At 39.5% G+C, this 17,082-nt stretch overlaps 1 protein-coding gene across 4 annotated transcripts in view; it reads left to right on the top strand.

The window, feature by feature from the left end:
• Positions 1-17,082, top strand: part of Caps2 (calcyphosine 2) — a 54,383-nt gene that overhangs the window by 13,029 nt on the left and 24,272 nt on the right. The window contains exons 1-7 of one of the 4 annotated variants that reach the window (XM_037196767.1): positions 692-791; positions 3,617-3,728; positions 5,577-5,626; positions 8,194-8,239; positions 8,329-8,454; positions 9,967-10,140; positions 11,180-11,302. In XM_037196767.1, coding sequence (XP_037052662.1) covers positions 3,651-3,728; positions 5,577-5,626; positions 8,194-8,239; positions 8,329-8,454; positions 9,967-10,140; positions 11,180-11,302 — 597 coding nt within the window. In that variant the 5' untranslated portion in view covers positions 692-791; positions 3,617-3,650. The other 3 variants (XM_037196766.1, XM_028873100.2, XM_037196768.1) reach the window with 3 other exon arrangements.

Genomic DNA, 17,082 nt, shown 5'->3' with positions numbered 1-17,082 from the left:
TTCACATGCTGCTTGTCATGGCGGTGGCTGGCAGTGTCTCCTTCTGCCTTCCTGTTCTTTCTTTTCTCCTCTCTGTTAGTCCCACCTATACTTCCTGCCTAGCCACTGGCCAATCAGTGTTTTATTTATTGACCAATCAGAGTAATTTGACATACCCACCATCCCACAGCATAACTGAAAACTTATTTTGATGAAACAAGTTACCATTTTTTTCTATATCAGAAATTAAGTTATGAGATGACAATAGAAACACACCAAACACACACAAACAACACCAACAAATCCAAGGACCCTCAAGAATTTCTGTGGAGGGGGAAAAGACATATTTTCATACCTTCAAAAGAGATTGAAATTTTAATGTGAAACTGTTTTTAATGTGCATATTTAGACATCTATGTTTTGAAAAAAGTTATTTTTTGAAAGATACTGCAATTGACAAAAAAAAAAAAAAAAATTAACCCTCATAAGATTTGAAGATCTGACACCATTTAGGTGGGGAAACTGGTGGTAGACTGGGATTCAGGATGCTATTATATTGTTTTCTCCTCAGATAACCCGGACTCTGGACATATAGTAGTTGCTCTGTGAAATAATGTTCAAAAGAATTCCATTAAATGAATGATCCACCAATGGTCTTGATCCTTCCCGGGTTTTGGCGCTCTCCTGGTGTAGGAGAAGCTTGTTGTGAATAAGTCCCTTCCTGTACTGTGACTCCAGTCCAGGATTTAGGGCAGAGCAGGGTTCTCAGGCCTGGGAAGCTCTGTCTTAAAGCAGAAACCTCAGACTGCTAGGTGAGTTTGCCTGTGAGGAGAGAGTTTGGAAACTGGTTTGCTGGGTGGTGGGATGGGATACACAGCACTGGACCCAGAGGTTTCCAAGAGGTAACTGAGGACGTGGAGTTGAATAAAAACTTCCCCTTTAATATTACTGGGGAAGTTGGAGAGCTGAAAGAGGAAGCCTAGTGAACCAGAGCCCTGTTGCCTAGCAACCAGAGAGTCTGCTCTAAACTGTTGTGTTTGCTGGGAACTGCCCCTTGGGCCTGCCTGTGGGAAGCTCCCAGAAGGTAGTTCTTGGTGGAATCACCCTGGTTTATACCTGTCCAGCCCTTCTATTCCTGTTTTGGGCTTTACAGAGCTGATATTGTTAGGTCAAGGCAATGTGGCTTGCTCTGTGTCCCTAGCCTGTCCTTGAGTCCTGGGTGAAGACAACAGTGGATTCCTTTTGGACCACACCAGGTACTGTGAAGTAAGATTTTAATTGAATTAAGAACAATTTTTTGTTCATTTTCAGATCTTGGCTCGGTTGTCACTACAGATTCAGGGTGGACTTAGTCCGCGTCCCTCATGGAATTTAAGTACTGAACTGTATTTATTAATCTTTTCCCTCTTCTTTGTTTATGAAGTAGATTAGATTCCTTTTATCTCTTCCATTCACTTGTGTTCACACTCTTTAAAATTTGTATAAACAAAATCAAAGTCACTGATACTTTTACCGGGAGAGAAATAATAATAACGGGAGGTGGAAATGGTCACTGTTAAGAAACAAGGAAGGGATGAAGTGGTGACTCAGTGGTTAAGACATTAGTCAGCCATAGTAACTACACACTAGCAATAGCACCTCATACCTGAAGTGGTTTGAGTGGACCAGGAGCCTTGCTGTCCCTCAATGCAATCCAAAGTCCAGCTTTCAGCCATTTGCATAAAATATCTGTTCTTTAGTCCTCACAACAAATTGCTTCCTGAGGCCTCTGTTTTCTGTGCTAAGCAAGGGTGGAATATTGGAAGGAGATTCAGAGGCTGGGTATGAATTAAGACTCTGTATAATAGTGGCACTTGTTTAAACCAAGCAACATTGACTTTTCTGGGCCTCAGCTTGCTCAGTGTAAAAATCAGGAGCTTAGCCGGGTGGGGGTGGTGGCGGCGGCGGCGATGGTGGCGCATGCCTTTAATCCCAGCCCTTAGGAGGCACAGGCAGTCGGATCTCTGTGAGTTCGGGGCCAGCTTGGGCTATAGAGTGAGTTCCAGGAAAGGTGCAAAGCTACACAGAGAAACCCTGCCTCGAAAAACAAAACAAAAAACCCCAAAAAACAACAAACGAACAAACAAAACATCAGGAGCTTGGGTGATTTTAGCTTTAGGAGCTCTGTCCAAATCTTTAGATTCTCTAATTGGGGTGCTGGTAGACAGATGCTAATCCTCTAGACTCCAGTGTGCCCTTATAGCTACATTTCCCTTTGAACACTCTTATTTGTGTCTGAATGACTTACTTTTATGCTGTCATTCTGAGTTAACTCATACCTAATTGACTGAATTCTCTCATTTTCTAGGCTTTCTGCCAAGTTCTGAAATATAAAGTGAGCAGCCCCAGTAGTCATGGCTTTTATAAGTTTACAGTTTTCCTGAAGAATACTTGGTGCTGTTCCATGCTGCAAATGTAGTACCTTGTATGACATGATCAAATAATGGGCTTTGGGCTTAGAACATAAAAGTCGAGTCTTTTGAAAGGTCACTGAAAAGAGAGCCACTTGAAGCATGGTTAGGATTATTTTAAAATCTGATGACTTGTCCCGTTTTCAGAATATGTTTTCTCTGGGTTGCAAAATCATCTTGAATTTGCTATTAGCATAGGACTCCTGGCCTAAGGTGAGTGATTTTTAGAGGAGAAGATTCCAGGGTGGGATGGGGAGGACAAAAAAGATAAGGTACAAAAGAATTGGGGTTAGAGTATACTGGGCATGAAATAATAGATATTGTTGCCATCTACTAAATGCTATGTCATTCCATGAGGATGAGAAAGGCGCTAATAGTCAACTTGTCTTATACGTTACGAACCAGTTTGGAAGAAATATTTTCGTTAGTCCACTCTGACAATATCAAAATCCATAATGGCTTGAGAAATGAGTATAAAAGAAGAATGAGACCCTGTGGTAGGGAAGATAGGCAGATTATTAGTTTCCCAATTTTGCTCTAAAATCTTAGAACAGACTGGGTGGCTGTAAATAATACAAATGTATTGTATTATAATCTTAGAGGTCAGTGCACACATTTTGTCTGGAACTGCAAAAAACAAGCTACCAGCACAGCTGGTTCCTTTTGGATGTCCCCGGGGGCGGGGGGAGGCGTCTTTCCTTGTCTCTTGTCCTTTCTAGAAGGCATCCAGCATCATTTCCATCTTTGGTGGCAGCTGCATGGCATCTGTGTTCCTCTCGGACTTGTGATTCAATCTCCCAACCTTCTCCATCTCACCCAGTTCCTCCTGCACCTCTGTTCTAAAAACCTGTGTGGAGCCAGTGAACCCAAGGGAGTCAGCTTTCCCATATCAAAATTTAAATTTAACTCTCCCTGAAATATCTATTTAGCCGTGAAAGAGACACATGTTCACCAAGTGTAGAGATTAAGATGTGGACCTCTTCGGGCATACATCATGCAGACTTTCATGAAGTGTGGTCTATGTGCATCACCCAAACTTGATTTCAGTTTATAAAATTATTAAAGATTTAGTATTGGCCATAACCTTTCAACACAATTTCTTTCTATGGAAAAGTACTGTGTATGGGTTACTTAAAATTAGGATAAGAATGACCACTTTGCATTTATTTTATTTTATTTTTTTAAAGTTCAGCATATTGCATGAGAAATACGTACATTTGAATGGACTTAGAGGTCAAAGGAGTGGCTGCATCTAGGAGCCAACCTCGCCTGTTTTCTCGACGAAAGAATTCACTACAAGTATGTAAGCCCCGGAATTTTCCTCTTACAGAACGATTCCTTCAATTGCTTCCACCGTCCTTTCTTCCTGTTATTATGACTGTTCACACCCACAAATATTTAGGATCAGCATTTCCTAGATTTGAAAGTCCAGGGCCACCAAAATTGAAGATAATCATTATTTTAAAATTTGCCATTGATTGATTTAGTTTTAATTTTTTAAATTTAAGATTATTGCTTTATCATTGTTATTTCAAAAATCCCCATGTGTCTACAGAAAATATAAGAGAAAGAAGAAAATACAAAGAAAGAAGAAAATACTATTTTCTTTACAATGTTGCCCCTATTACATGCTAGTGGATTCATGTTTAATTGGTGCATCATTTTAAACTGCATATTTAATCACACACCTTATAATCATTTTATATATTAAATACTCTAAAAGTATGAGTTTTCATATAAGATATAGTATAATTTATGTACAAAGGAAGATTTAAGAGCTCATAAACTGAACTTTCTCTAACTTGTATACTGTTTATTTAAAATGGAATTTCAGTGACTTGAATAGCTTGAGTTTTATTTATATTGTACTCATAACCTGCTTAGCATAATGTTAGGTACTAAAGACCCAACAATGAATGAAATGAAGAATTAGCTCCTCTAGTCTTACAGAAGAGAGTCATATTCTCACAGTATTAAATTCAACTAAGGAAGATATTTAAAGGAAAGCCATATATGTTTAAAGCAGAAAGATGATAAAATGTGGGCTGCAACAAAAGGTTTCATTGAGAATGACACCTTCACTCTCTCGGAGTGTTCAGAATTCTGAAAGGCAAAAAGGTGAAGACATTAACGGCACTAGTCATGGCTACAGCGTCAAGCCACAGAGCTATGGATCATATAGCAGTCGCCATCTTGCTATTTTTGTATTTAAACCCACATTAAAATGTGTACACAGCACATCTTATGCTTTTATATTAGTGTAGGAAGGGCATCTGGATTTGTATGGTGAGGAAACTTCTTCTCAACTCTCAAGACACCACTCTTTATATTTCATGGAGCAACTAAATGCAATTTCTCTCTCTCTCATATATTGTAGTGATTTTATTTGTTTATTGATAATTTCATATATTAGTACTATATTTATATGATTTTCTATTCCCTCACTGCCTTCCATCTCCTCCCATGCTCCCCAAACTCCTTCCTACATGGCCGCTTACTCTTTATTATAATACATATGTATATAATTTATAAATATAACCTGCTGAGTCCCTTTAGTGTTGTTCATAGGTATATGCATTTAGGGCTAACTACTTGGGATTGGTTAACTCATCTGGGGCTTTTCCCTGGAGAAGAGGGATCTCTCTCTGTCTCAGCAGCCATTTATTGCCTGTAGCTCTTTATGTAGGGGTGGGGCCTTGAAAGATTTCCTCCATCCACAATGGCATGTCAACTGGTGTTATTATTTTTCAGGTCTTGGTTAAACAACCATGCCATTGAGGGTCCATGGGTACAGCTTCCCTATCATGTATATACCTAACAGGACACATCCCAGTCCTCTGGCTGTTACAGTCTTCCTGAATGCTCCAGTCTTGCTTGAGGGCATATCTTCCAAAGCTGACAGTCCTGGGAAGGTGGCCATTATCTGCGTTAGTTATCATTTTCTCCGTATCTTAAATACAATGAGGAGAGTCTTGGGAGGCACATTTTCTATGGTGTTTATTGAAAAAAAAAATAATTGTCTTTAATCGCATCCAGTCATGACTTAATGTATATATACTTTTAATGTATAATGCACACTGATTCCTCTCTCTCTCTCTCTCTCTCTCTCTCTCTCTCTCTCTCTCTCTCTCTCTCTCTCAATTAAAGCAAGGATGGACTTCCAGATCATGGGCAATCCAGCATCCATGCCTACCTGTGTGAGCTACATTTCTTCACATTTTTATTGCTGAACTGGCACATGTTTATGATAGCTTGAAGTTAAAAACTATCTATAGACGTATAAATTTTATTGTGAACTGCAGAAACACCTACATAGAGAAAGCCTGAATATTATCACTCCAGAACTGAAAAACTTATTTTAATAGGATAATAGGGATACGGATAATATTCTGTTTTTCTTATTTAATACTGTTCTCACATTTTCCTGAAAAAAATAAATTCTTTCTTAGAAAATTCATTTTGTCTTTAAGATTCAAGTTTAATTTAAAATAATACATAACATCACAAAACTGTATGAGTTTAGGAATTCTGTAGGGTATTTTGATAGCATGTATAAATCAAGGTAAGTATACCTACTCTAAATGCATATATTAAAGAAATTTATGACATTCTTCATTTTGTGATTAGCATAGTAAACATCATCTAATAGTAACTATACCTGTGTTTAAAACTGTTATGCTGAAGCATATGAGAATATTATTGATATTATTAAAGCCTTATTTTTTATGGCTTTAGAATATGTCATACATTATTTGAAAAGTATTAAATACTTTGAAGTGTACTTTTCATATCATTTAGATTACAAGACATGTGATTTGTTAGGTTGAATCACACCACATTAATACTTTTTGTAGACTAAAAATAAGCAAAGTCAATAATTTCATCTGTTTCTACATGATAGATACCTTTATCTTAAGCTAGACGTGAAACTTAAGTTATGTTTAAGTAAAAAGTTATGCTTATACACTGAACACACAATCTAGATAATATGGGAGGGGTGTGTCAAGGAGAGTGTAGCAAGTGATGTTCCAGTTGTGTGCTAATATATGTTTTACAGTTGTGAAAATTTATTAAGTATTTACTATACATTTTTATTTGCTCATTTATAAAAAGTAAGTGTATGTTAAGTTAATCAAAGCTTTTGTTAAGTAAATTTATATATAGCAATAAATTTATACATCTAATAAAATAGTTAAACTATTATAAAGTCCATTTAGCCAGTTTGTACCCATAGAATGCTTTGTTTTTCTCTGAATATCTGTAATCAGCCTATAGCTGTAGTGATGAACCAGTTGCAAGTTGAATGTTGGTTGATATTTTTACTTGCTACAAAATATTATGAGTGGTTTCTTGGGGAAACCAATTTTGAATGCTTAAAATAATATTGTTGAGCCGGGCGTTGGTGGCGCACGCCTTTAATCCCAGCACTTGGGAGGCAGAGCCAGGCGGATCTCTGTGAGTTCGAGGCCAGCCTGGGCTACCAAGTGAGCTCCAGGAAAGGCGCAAAGCTACACAGAGAAACCCTGTCTCGAAAAACCAAAAAAAAAAAAAAAAAAAAAAAAATATATTGTTGAATTTTCTCTTGTGCCACTGTCCTGGCTGGTTTTGTGTGTCAACTTGACAAAAGCTATAATCATCAGAGGAAGGAGCCTCAGCTGAGGAAATGCCTCCATGAAATCCAGCTGTAAGGCATTTTCTCAATTAGTGATTAATGGGGGAGAGCCCAGCCCATGGTGGATGGAGCCATCCCTGGGCTGTTGGTCCTGGGTTCTATAAGAAGGTGGGCTGAGCAAACCATAGGAAACAAGCCAGTAAGCAACATCCCTCCATGGACTCTGCATCAGCTCTTGCCTCCAGGATCCTGCCCTGTTTGAGTTCCTGTCCTGACTTCTTTGAGTGATGAACAACAATGCTGAAGTGTAAGCCAAATAAACCCTTTCCTCCCCAACTTGCTCTTTGGTCATGGTGTTTCACTGCAGCAATCGGAACCCTAACTAAGACAGCTATCCACTACTTGACAGCTACATATATGGTGTATTTCATTTGATTTGCATTATTAATATTTCTTCTTCTTTTTAAGTCTCGGAAGTCAACAAAATAGTAAATCAATTCTTGCTTCATATTATTTGCTGATTTCCTTGCAAACAATCCAATGCTGGTGAACAGAATTGGGACGGGACATGTGCAGTTATAATATGCCACAGATACAGATCTTACTAACCTGCTATGTCCTCACCTCAGCAGCACACAAGTTCCCCTCGGGCATGTACAATAGAGCACGACAGTGGATGTGGAGTACTTACTGCCTTTGTTCTTTTCCCGTGTGTCTGTAGATGTGTGTGCTGTGCATCTGTGCTTCGCGGAGCCCTTCTTATTCTCCTGAGTGCTGATGACAAGCGGCTGCCACACCCGCCTAGCTTTTATGTGGGCTCAGGGGATCTGAACCTCTGTCCTGTCTGGAAAATGCCTTGGTCATTGAGGCACCTCCTTAGCCCCACCCTTGTTCTGAATATAATTTATTTAGTTATAAATCTGTGAACTTTATTATTATTATTATATTTTATTAATGATGATTGTATTTAGTAATCAGTTTGAAAAGCTGCTGAATAAACATTTATCAAAAAACTACAACACTTCTTGCCATGCAGTGGCAGCCAACACTAGCTTAATTGTGACTTTGTGTAGATAATGTACTTGATAATGCTTCTTCTGTTATTACAGACTCACTTTAAATTTTATGAGCTGTATAGATTATTTCTTTTAGGGTCCCGCCACTTGATTTGGGAAGCCTTGTTGACTCTGATGAGGAGGTAAGTTTAACTTTATATTTAATATAATACACATTTGACTACAGTAGCACCCATGAGCGTGTACTATCACTCCATTTTATTTTTTTTAGGATAATTTTTCACAAGCACCATGTAGTACAATGCGTGTTCATCTCAAGCCGCCGCAGTTACCTTCTGCTCTAGGTTGGGTTCTGCCATGTCAAAGGCCATATATTCAACATGATCTAAATGAAGTGGTCAGTATGTGTTTCACTGTTACTACACATCACTCTTTGCCGATTGGTCTATCCTCTGTTTGGTTTACATCGTTTGCATATAAAAATTTCCAAGAATGCTACTGATAGTTTTTTTAATACTGATAGTTTTCAAATATGGGAATGGCATTTCAAGTAGTTCCTGCAAAGTTGGGAAATTACAGGTGTATCTAAATATGGATGACAGGGATTTTAAAAAAATGTAAAAAATGAGGTTATATCTTATTATTTGAATGGCAGAACATTGCTTTCTTAGAAATTAGCTCAGATTTTAAGCTCCTAGAGTACGATGGAGTTGGAAAATAAAATTTTACTTCATCAATAATAATAGTAATAAATAATACCACCTTAGTCTGTATGTTTCAATGGCTGTTGCTCTAACTGTGACCTCAGTGCTTGTCTAAGACTGAATGAATGTCCACTGACTATTATCTCTTGTTACCATGGAAATTTGACAAGCAACCACAAAGTAATAGGGGGTAAAATATGGTACTATTCTAGAAATGGCGACCAGTGCTTCTTAGTGTTGTTAATCTCTAATTCCTAGGACAGCTTTGATCAGAAAATAATAATAATAAAAAAACCTACATAAAATACCTAAGAAAAAACTTTGATGTTAATTCTTTAAAGTGACTTTTGTAAGCAGACCTTCAGCCGAGCAAAGAGTAAAGGATTCCTGAGGCCAAGTGCCCATTCTGGTCAGTTCACCTCTGGTCAGTGCTCTCAGCCGAATGTTTTAAATGTCCCTTCTGTTTGGAACTCGGACTATGGTAGTCTTCTTTAGAGCTAAGAGCTAAAGTAAATGGTAAGCCTGGCAATGTCAACAAGAAAATTACTATTAAAAGAAAATCCTTTTCTGCTCTGGCAGTGCTGGCGCACGCCTTCAATCCCAACCCTCGGGAGGAAGAAGCAGGCAGATCTTTGTGAATTCAAGGTCAGCCTGGTCTACAGCTTGAATTCCAGAACAGCTAGGTCTATACAGAGAAACCCTGTCTGGAAAAACAAACAAACAAACAAACAAACAAACAAACAAACAAACAAACCCAACCAACCAACCAACCAACCAAGCATACAAACAAACACCCACCCCCCAAAAAAAACCCAAAAGTTAAAAAAAGAAAAAAACCTTTTCTGGCCATCAAAGAGAACTCTGAAAAATTGTGATAAGGGTGCTGAATTGTAGCTCTCCATAATCAATAGCTTCTGGCAGGGTGCAGATGGGGAAGGACTCAGTTTTCTTTAAGAGGCTGGTCACTGGGAGTTCGACCCTGTTCCGGTGACTATATGGGCAACACAAATTGGACTTATTATTTTTTCTTTTGTTTTTCCCCATGGGGGATGCATGTCACAAGGGTTGTGGGGTGGGCCTGGGAGGACTGGGAAGGGAGTGTGCTTGGGGGTTTGTTTATGAAGTGAAATTCCCCAATAATCAATAAAAATATTAGGAACAGAATACTTTTCTCGGGGACAGCAGACTTTCTGTTTTGCTGCTAGGATCAGGACATAATACCTGAGGATTTGCCAGCACCAACAGGCAAGTACAAGCTAAAATATCAGCAATATGCAACTGACATGAAAGAAGGTTATAAACAGTACCTTCAGAGGATGGCAGAAAAGGCAAAGGCTGCTCGAATGCCGGACACTTCCAAACTGAAGGTGGATGAAAAGGTAACGTGAACCTTTGTAAAGTATGAATGAAATTTAAAGTGAATAATGCCTGCATCTTAAAAATGCCATTTCTGCTGTTAATTTAGAAAGCTTAATACTGAACCTTCATTTCCATAAGCCAGGGCTACTTGAAGTATTTTACATATATCAACTAGGCTAATCTTCACCACAAACCCAAAGCTCTCTTGTCAGTATCTTTCACACAGAAAATTTTATTCCTATACTCTTACATGTGTGACCTTCCAAGGAAGATGGACAGTGAGGAGAAATCTTCAAGGAGAGACTCCTGAAGTCCATCAGGTTCTTGACTAGTTGCTTATATATAAATATCTTGTATATATAAGCAGTTACATATCTCCCATTTATAGAAAGTTTTGGTGTTTATCTTTTTGAAATCCCAAAGACTCCCTTAGTACTCTTGAATATACTTTCATGGAGAATAGTCCTTGCTCCAAGGACTGACCTGACTTTGGCAGTGAGGGAACGATGGAAGGAAAGCCCATGGGCACAGAGAAACTGGGATTGGGTAGACTGGGCTCTCAGTAGAAAACCCACATCACCCCAGAAGCCCAGCCTGTTTATCATATAGAGCTGAATAGGAAGGCAGAGTTATTCATCCAATAAACAAGGAGCCAGGGTTGTTCTATACTGCTGAACGAGGAGGCAGGTTTGGTTAATCGACAGAGCCATCCCTGCAGGGGACAGTCCTCAGGCTGTAAACATCTGGAGGGAAAAAACTACGATGGACATTTTCTGCACACCTAATGGACATTGGCACTTGGACCAGGAGGGAAGGCTTTGCCATTTCCCTGAGCCTAGCCTGGGGAAGGCTTTGAGATCTCCCCAATTTATGATTAAAATGAGGCTCAGAAAGGTCATCTAGCTGAACAAATGGAAGAACTGCATCCCAAGACAGGCTTCTACTCTTAATTTTCAAACAGCCTTTGATCTATTTCCTGGTTATCTCTTCCCTGGTTTTGTTAAAAGCAGGTATTGTGAATATGTGCCTGATGGTTTGTTTATGGCTTTCATTGTATAGTGTGATCAGGTTGAAGAAGCTAGTGTGGATGACCTTATGACTTTGGACAGGAAAGCCCTCCTACAGCAAGGCTATGCGGATAGCCCTTACCGTATAAGGAACAGTACAAGGAAATCGGATGCGGTAAGCCATCAGCAGTTTGGTTTATTTGATAAGTCACTAAGGTATTTACACTCCAAGACTGTACAGTTATAATTGAATAAAGAATTATAACAGTGAATTTGGACTAGGTTAACTACTCATTAATATCGAAATTGAGTCCTTAGTGTTTATAAACAATTTACTTGTGTTAGGTATATTCCCTGAGGAAAATTTGTTTTGAATCATTGAGTTTGTGAAAATTTAGTTTACTCTGCTCAAAATATTTATTGGCCACTATGTTAGTATGCTTTGAATTTGATACCAGTTTCTTGCCACAAAAATAAACCTAATATTTTGGTTTATTTTTTTTTTTATTTTTTTTTTTTTTTGGTTTTTCGAGACAGGGTTTCTCTGCGTAGCTTTGCGCCTTTCCTGGGACTCACTTGGTAGCCCAGGCTGGCCTCGAACTCACAGAGATCCGCCTGGCTCTGCCTCCCGAGTGCTGGGATTAAAGGCGTGCGCCACCACGCCCGGCTTGGTTTATTTTTAAGATTATGTTTTGATTACAACATTTCTCCCCTCACCTTTCTCCCTCAAAACACTTTGTGTGTGTGTATACATATATATGTATATATGTGTATATACATATAGACACACATATATGCATATGTATATATTTTTGCACACATGTATACAATTCATGAGCTACTGATATTATAGACATTTTAGGCCAGCTATGGAATAAATAGTCTGTAGCACAAATTGTTAGAAGGTCTTATCAATAAAAACAAATCTGGAACCAGGTATTGGGGTGAACGCTGAAAATTAGAGAAGCAGAACAAGCCACAGCTACCTCACCTTGCCAATTCCTCAGCTGATCCTGTTTCCTCAGACTGGAAGCCTCTGTGTCCTCATCCAAATGGATCTCAGCTGAACTGCTGCTAAAAGCCTAAAAGCTTAATCAGGCTAAAAACTTCTAGTTCCTGGTTTTCACACCTTATATACTTTTCTGCTTCCTGCCATCACTTCCTGGGACTAAAGACATGTGTCACCATGCCTGGCTGTTTCCAGTGTGGCTTTGAACTCACAGAGATCCCGATGGATCTCTGCTTTTGGAATGCTAAGATTAAAGGTGTGTGTACCACCATTTTCTGGCCTCTATATCTAGTGGCTGTTCTGTTCTCTGACCCCAGATAAGTTTATTAGGGTGCACAATATTTTGGGGAATACAATATCATTACAATAGTCCAGGAACCAAGTAAGTTTTCTTTAGATAAAATGAAGACTGTAGCTGGTGGTGGCGCATGCCTTTAATCCCAGCACTTGGGAGGCAGAGACAGGCGGATCTCTGTGAGTTTGAGGCCAGCCTGCTCTACAGACAGGCTCCAAAGCTACAGAGAGAAACCCTCTGTCCAAACAACCAAAAAAGAAAGAAAAAGAAAAATGAAGACTGTAGATTTGGGGGCCAGAGGGATGGTTCAGTTAGTAAGTATTTACCTTGAGATCACAAGGCCTTGGGTTTGATGCTTAGAACCCACATGACCAAAGCTGAGTGTGGTTACATGCACTTGTAATCCCAGTGCTAGGGCTATGCTGATCCTGGGCACAGTGGCCCTGGCTTTCTAACCCAGTGGGCTGTGCTGATCCAGGGCACAGTGTCCCCGCTGTCTAGCCCAGTGGTTCTCAACCTGTGGTCATGACCCCCTTGGCAAACCTTGATCTTCAAAATTTGCATTATGATTCATAACAGTAGCAAAATTACAGTTATTAAGTAGCAATAAAAATAATTTTAGAGTGTGTGGGGGCTGTCACCACAACATGAGGAACTGTATTAAAGGGTCTCAGCATTAGGAAGGTTGAGAACCACTGATTTAGCCTGATTGGTGAGCTCCAGGCCAATGAGAGACTTTGTCTCAAAAAATAAAAACAAAACCAAAAAAAGGTAGATGCAATCTGGAGAATAACACTCCAGTTTGTCATCTGACCTGCATATAGATGTTGATATAAACACACACACGCACACATACACACACACACACACATGCGCGCACACATGCGCGCACACACACACACACTTCAGGCTTTTAATATTAAACTTAAATTTATATATACATATATATATATATATATATATATATATTTTTTTTTTTTTTTTCCAAAATCAGTCAAACTGATGACTATTACTTAGGCCAGGCCTGTTATGCATAGATAATTATCACACTTCTCTGGTGTCCTGTAGTAAGGGGGGAAAAGGCGGCTGAAAGGTGAAGTCCTCTGGTCCTCCCTAACTGCCAAGAGATTAACACCTTAGACATCCCACAGAGGCTGACAAAACACCAACCTGATAACTCACAAACTCGGAAAGCTGTGGTTTGGATGGCCTAAATAATAACGAAGCAATATGCTTTACCCAGCTATATAAGTGTTATGATTTAGGCGACTGCTTCTCAACCTGCCTAATGCTATGACCCTTTAACACGGCTCCTCATGTTGTGGTGAGCCCAACCGTAAATTTGTTTTCATTGCTACTTCATAATGGTAATTTTCCCATTGTAATGAATTGTAATGTAAATATCTGATATTCGGGATATCTGATGTGTGACCGCCCCTCCCCCAATGTGGTCATGACCCACAGGTTGAGAATCTGTGGTTTAAGGGGAAGACACAATCAAGATGTAGACATTTGGTTGCTATCATCCGGAATCAGTACACAGTGGATTTCACAGTGGGATGGGGAGAGTGATTTTTTTTTTTTTTTTTTTTTTTTTTTTGTGGCTGTGAATCTGTTACAGTTCTTGCTGTAGAACCACACAAGCAGTTTTTCTGTGCCTTTTATTGTTCAGGTATTTATGTTTAGAGGGATAGAGAGCATTACCCAGGTTATCATACAAAAATAACAAAAGCTACTCACGAGGCAAAATTCTGTCCCAGATAAGGCTGATTGTTATCTCCCGAAGTTGTGTTTGAAATGGGTGTCGCCAGTACCTAAACCCCACAGATATTGTACTTTGCAAAACCCCAAACCATCTGGCTACCGATGGATTTCATTTCTTTACAATGGCATCATCAAGTAAGCCCAAGGCATACTTCCTGGCTGTGGTACTCCTGTGTATCTGTTTTGTGCCCGCCCCCCTCCCGGAAACATTTGTATGAGTGAACTTTCAAGGCATCTGCAACAATACCTGTTGACTGTAAAACAAGCCCGTGGAAGCGCCTTGATCTAGTTTCCAGCAACTTAAACAAGGAACAGAGCTGTGATTTTTGATGACCCCCTTCTTCTCTATGTCCTCTGCAACTTTTGCGGTGTGGACAGGTCACCTGTGCTTTAAAGCTGCATCATGCACGCAGACCTCTGTTGTTGAGGGTGGGTCCAATCTTTGACAGGAAGTCTAAGTCACCATGAACCTTAGTGCTCAAATCAGACTTTCTGCATGGACTGTGATAGCCACTAATCGCCCTCTTCTGCTTGTTCTTGGGTTTTACAACTATGTTTTGGCCAACATGAATTTTTTTTTCTATATATAGTTTAAATACGTTTTAGTTATTGTCTACTGTTTGCACCACCCTTCAATATCGTAAAGTGCACATTGCTTTATTTAATTTCTATTTAATTGCTGCTCTAAATTTATTATTAGATGAAAATTGTAATGTGGTGATCTTAGAAAACAGCACCGAATGTAGCTATTAAGTGATGTTAGCTCTATTTGGATGTATGAATGTTGCATCCTAAATTTCTGCCAAATAAAAGCTAAATTTAATTCAAGACTACCATTTAGGTGACTGTGCCCATTTCTTAGGTTTCTAAGGACTCTTTACTTTTTATTTTGCTGCTATGATATTTATTTATTTATTTATTTTATTTATTTATTTTGGTTTTTTGAGACAGGGTCTCTCTGTGTAGCTTTGCGCCTTTCCTGGAACTTACTTGGTAGCCCAGGCTGGCCTCGAACTCACAGAGATCCACCTGCCTCTGCCTCCTGAGTGCTGGGATTAAAGGTGTGCGCCACCACCGCCCGGCGATTTTGATATTTTTATAAACTATTTGATGTCTGCTTCAAACAAAACTATGGTTGCAAAGCCTCTCTTTAAAACAATGCCATCATACTTGTTTTTATTTATTGGAGTAATGAGTAGAGATGGCAGGAATTACATGGTAACACCAGAACATGCTTCGATTTGACTCTTAAATTTAAACTTTGACATGTCTGTCAAAAGAAATATTTTAGTGTTTACAGTTGCACGATAAACCAACTGGAATTGAGCAAATCTTCTGATTGAATATTTCCTAAAAAATAGCAAAACATACTTTCAGGTGAGTTGGAAAGTGAAAAAATGATGTGAAGACAGTTTTTCTAATTTTTAATAATTTTTGCTTTGCAAATTCCATACACATATACAATGAAATATGATCCATATTTTCCCCTATTTGATCCCCCCAACTTCTCCCCTTATTTTATCTCCCACAACACATCCTGCTCTCAACTTAATGTCTTGTGTGTGTGTGTGTGTGTGTGTGAGAGAGAGAGAGAGAGAGAGAGGAGAGAGGGAGAGAGAGGAGAGAGAGAGAGAGAGAGAGAGAGAGAGAGAGAGGTAGAGAGGTAGAGAGAGAGAGAAACAGACAGACAGACAGACAGACAGAGAGCACTAAGTCTGCTTAGTGTTGTCCGTATATGAATGGGTGTGGGACAATCAACTGGAGCATGACAAACCTGCTAATGACTTCACTTTCAAAAAAGAATGATTCTTTCTCTAGTAGCTATCAGTTACCAGTAGCTTCCCAGAAAGTGGTGGGGCCTGGAGAGCATTTCTCTCACCTGTGCCAGAATTGTGGTTGTCTTGATCTTGTGCAGGTATCTCTTGCTGCTCTGGGTCTGTGAGAACAGCAGCCATGCTACATCCAGAAGGAAGCACTAATGAAGATCGTTTAATACAATCAGTAGTCAAGAAAAATTATTATTATTATCAATTCATTATGTGCCGGGCAAAGATTGTTATTCTTTCTACGATATGAGTTTCTAATGTTAATTGATTAATATATTTGAGCATGTATGTATGTAAGCATGCCTATGCCACAGTGAGCCCTTGGTCGTCAGGGACAACTTACAGGAGTCAGCTCTTGTCTTTGATCATGTGGGTCCCAGGGACTGAACTCAGATCATGAGGCTTGAGAGCAAGTGCCTTTGCCCGCTGAACCACCTCATCAGCTTTCTTCAGGTTTGTGATGAAAACACAAAGCGTCAGTTCTGTTTGTCTTCTCTACTGTGACTTGTTTAGGCAAAAGTCTCTCTCTCTCTCTCTCTCTCTCTCTCTCTCTCTCTCTCTCTCTCTCTCTGTGTGTGTGTGTGTGTGTGTGCGTGTGCGTGTGTGTTCATGTTGAGGATCTTCCTACAGCAAGTTGAGATGGGTTTTGCAGGGTGTCTCACCAGGGGGCTCATAGGGAAAAAGGGCCACCACATTCTCCTCCTTTGTTCTGACAGCGAAATGCAAGGCAACTTGTTGGAAATGGAGCAGGATGTCCACTGAAATTTCAGTGCATTCTTTTTTAGTGAATGGTAATTTGAGATTTAATGGGGCTGGAGAGATGGCTCAGAGGTTAAGAGCACTGGCTGCTCCTCCAGAGGTCCTGAGTTCAGTTCCCAGAAACCACATGGTGGCTTATAACCATCTGTAATGGGATCCAGTGCCCTCTTCTGGCATGCAAATGTACATACAGATAGAGCACTCATAAAGAACATAGCTAAATGAGTTTTAAAAAAAATAAAGGTGGGCGGTGGTGGCGCACGCCTTTAATCCTAGCACTTGGGAGGCAGAGGCAGGCAGAT

Source organism: Peromyscus leucopus, chromosome 18 (genome assembly GCF_004664715.2).
Source record: "Peromyscus leucopus breed LL Stock chromosome 18, UCI_PerLeu_2.1, whole genome shotgun sequence".
NCBI lineage: Eukaryota > Metazoa > Chordata > Mammalia > Rodentia > Cricetidae > Peromyscus > Peromyscus leucopus.
Note: the sequence above shows the minus strand (reverse complement) of the source record. Positions and strands in the feature narration are given on the sequence as shown.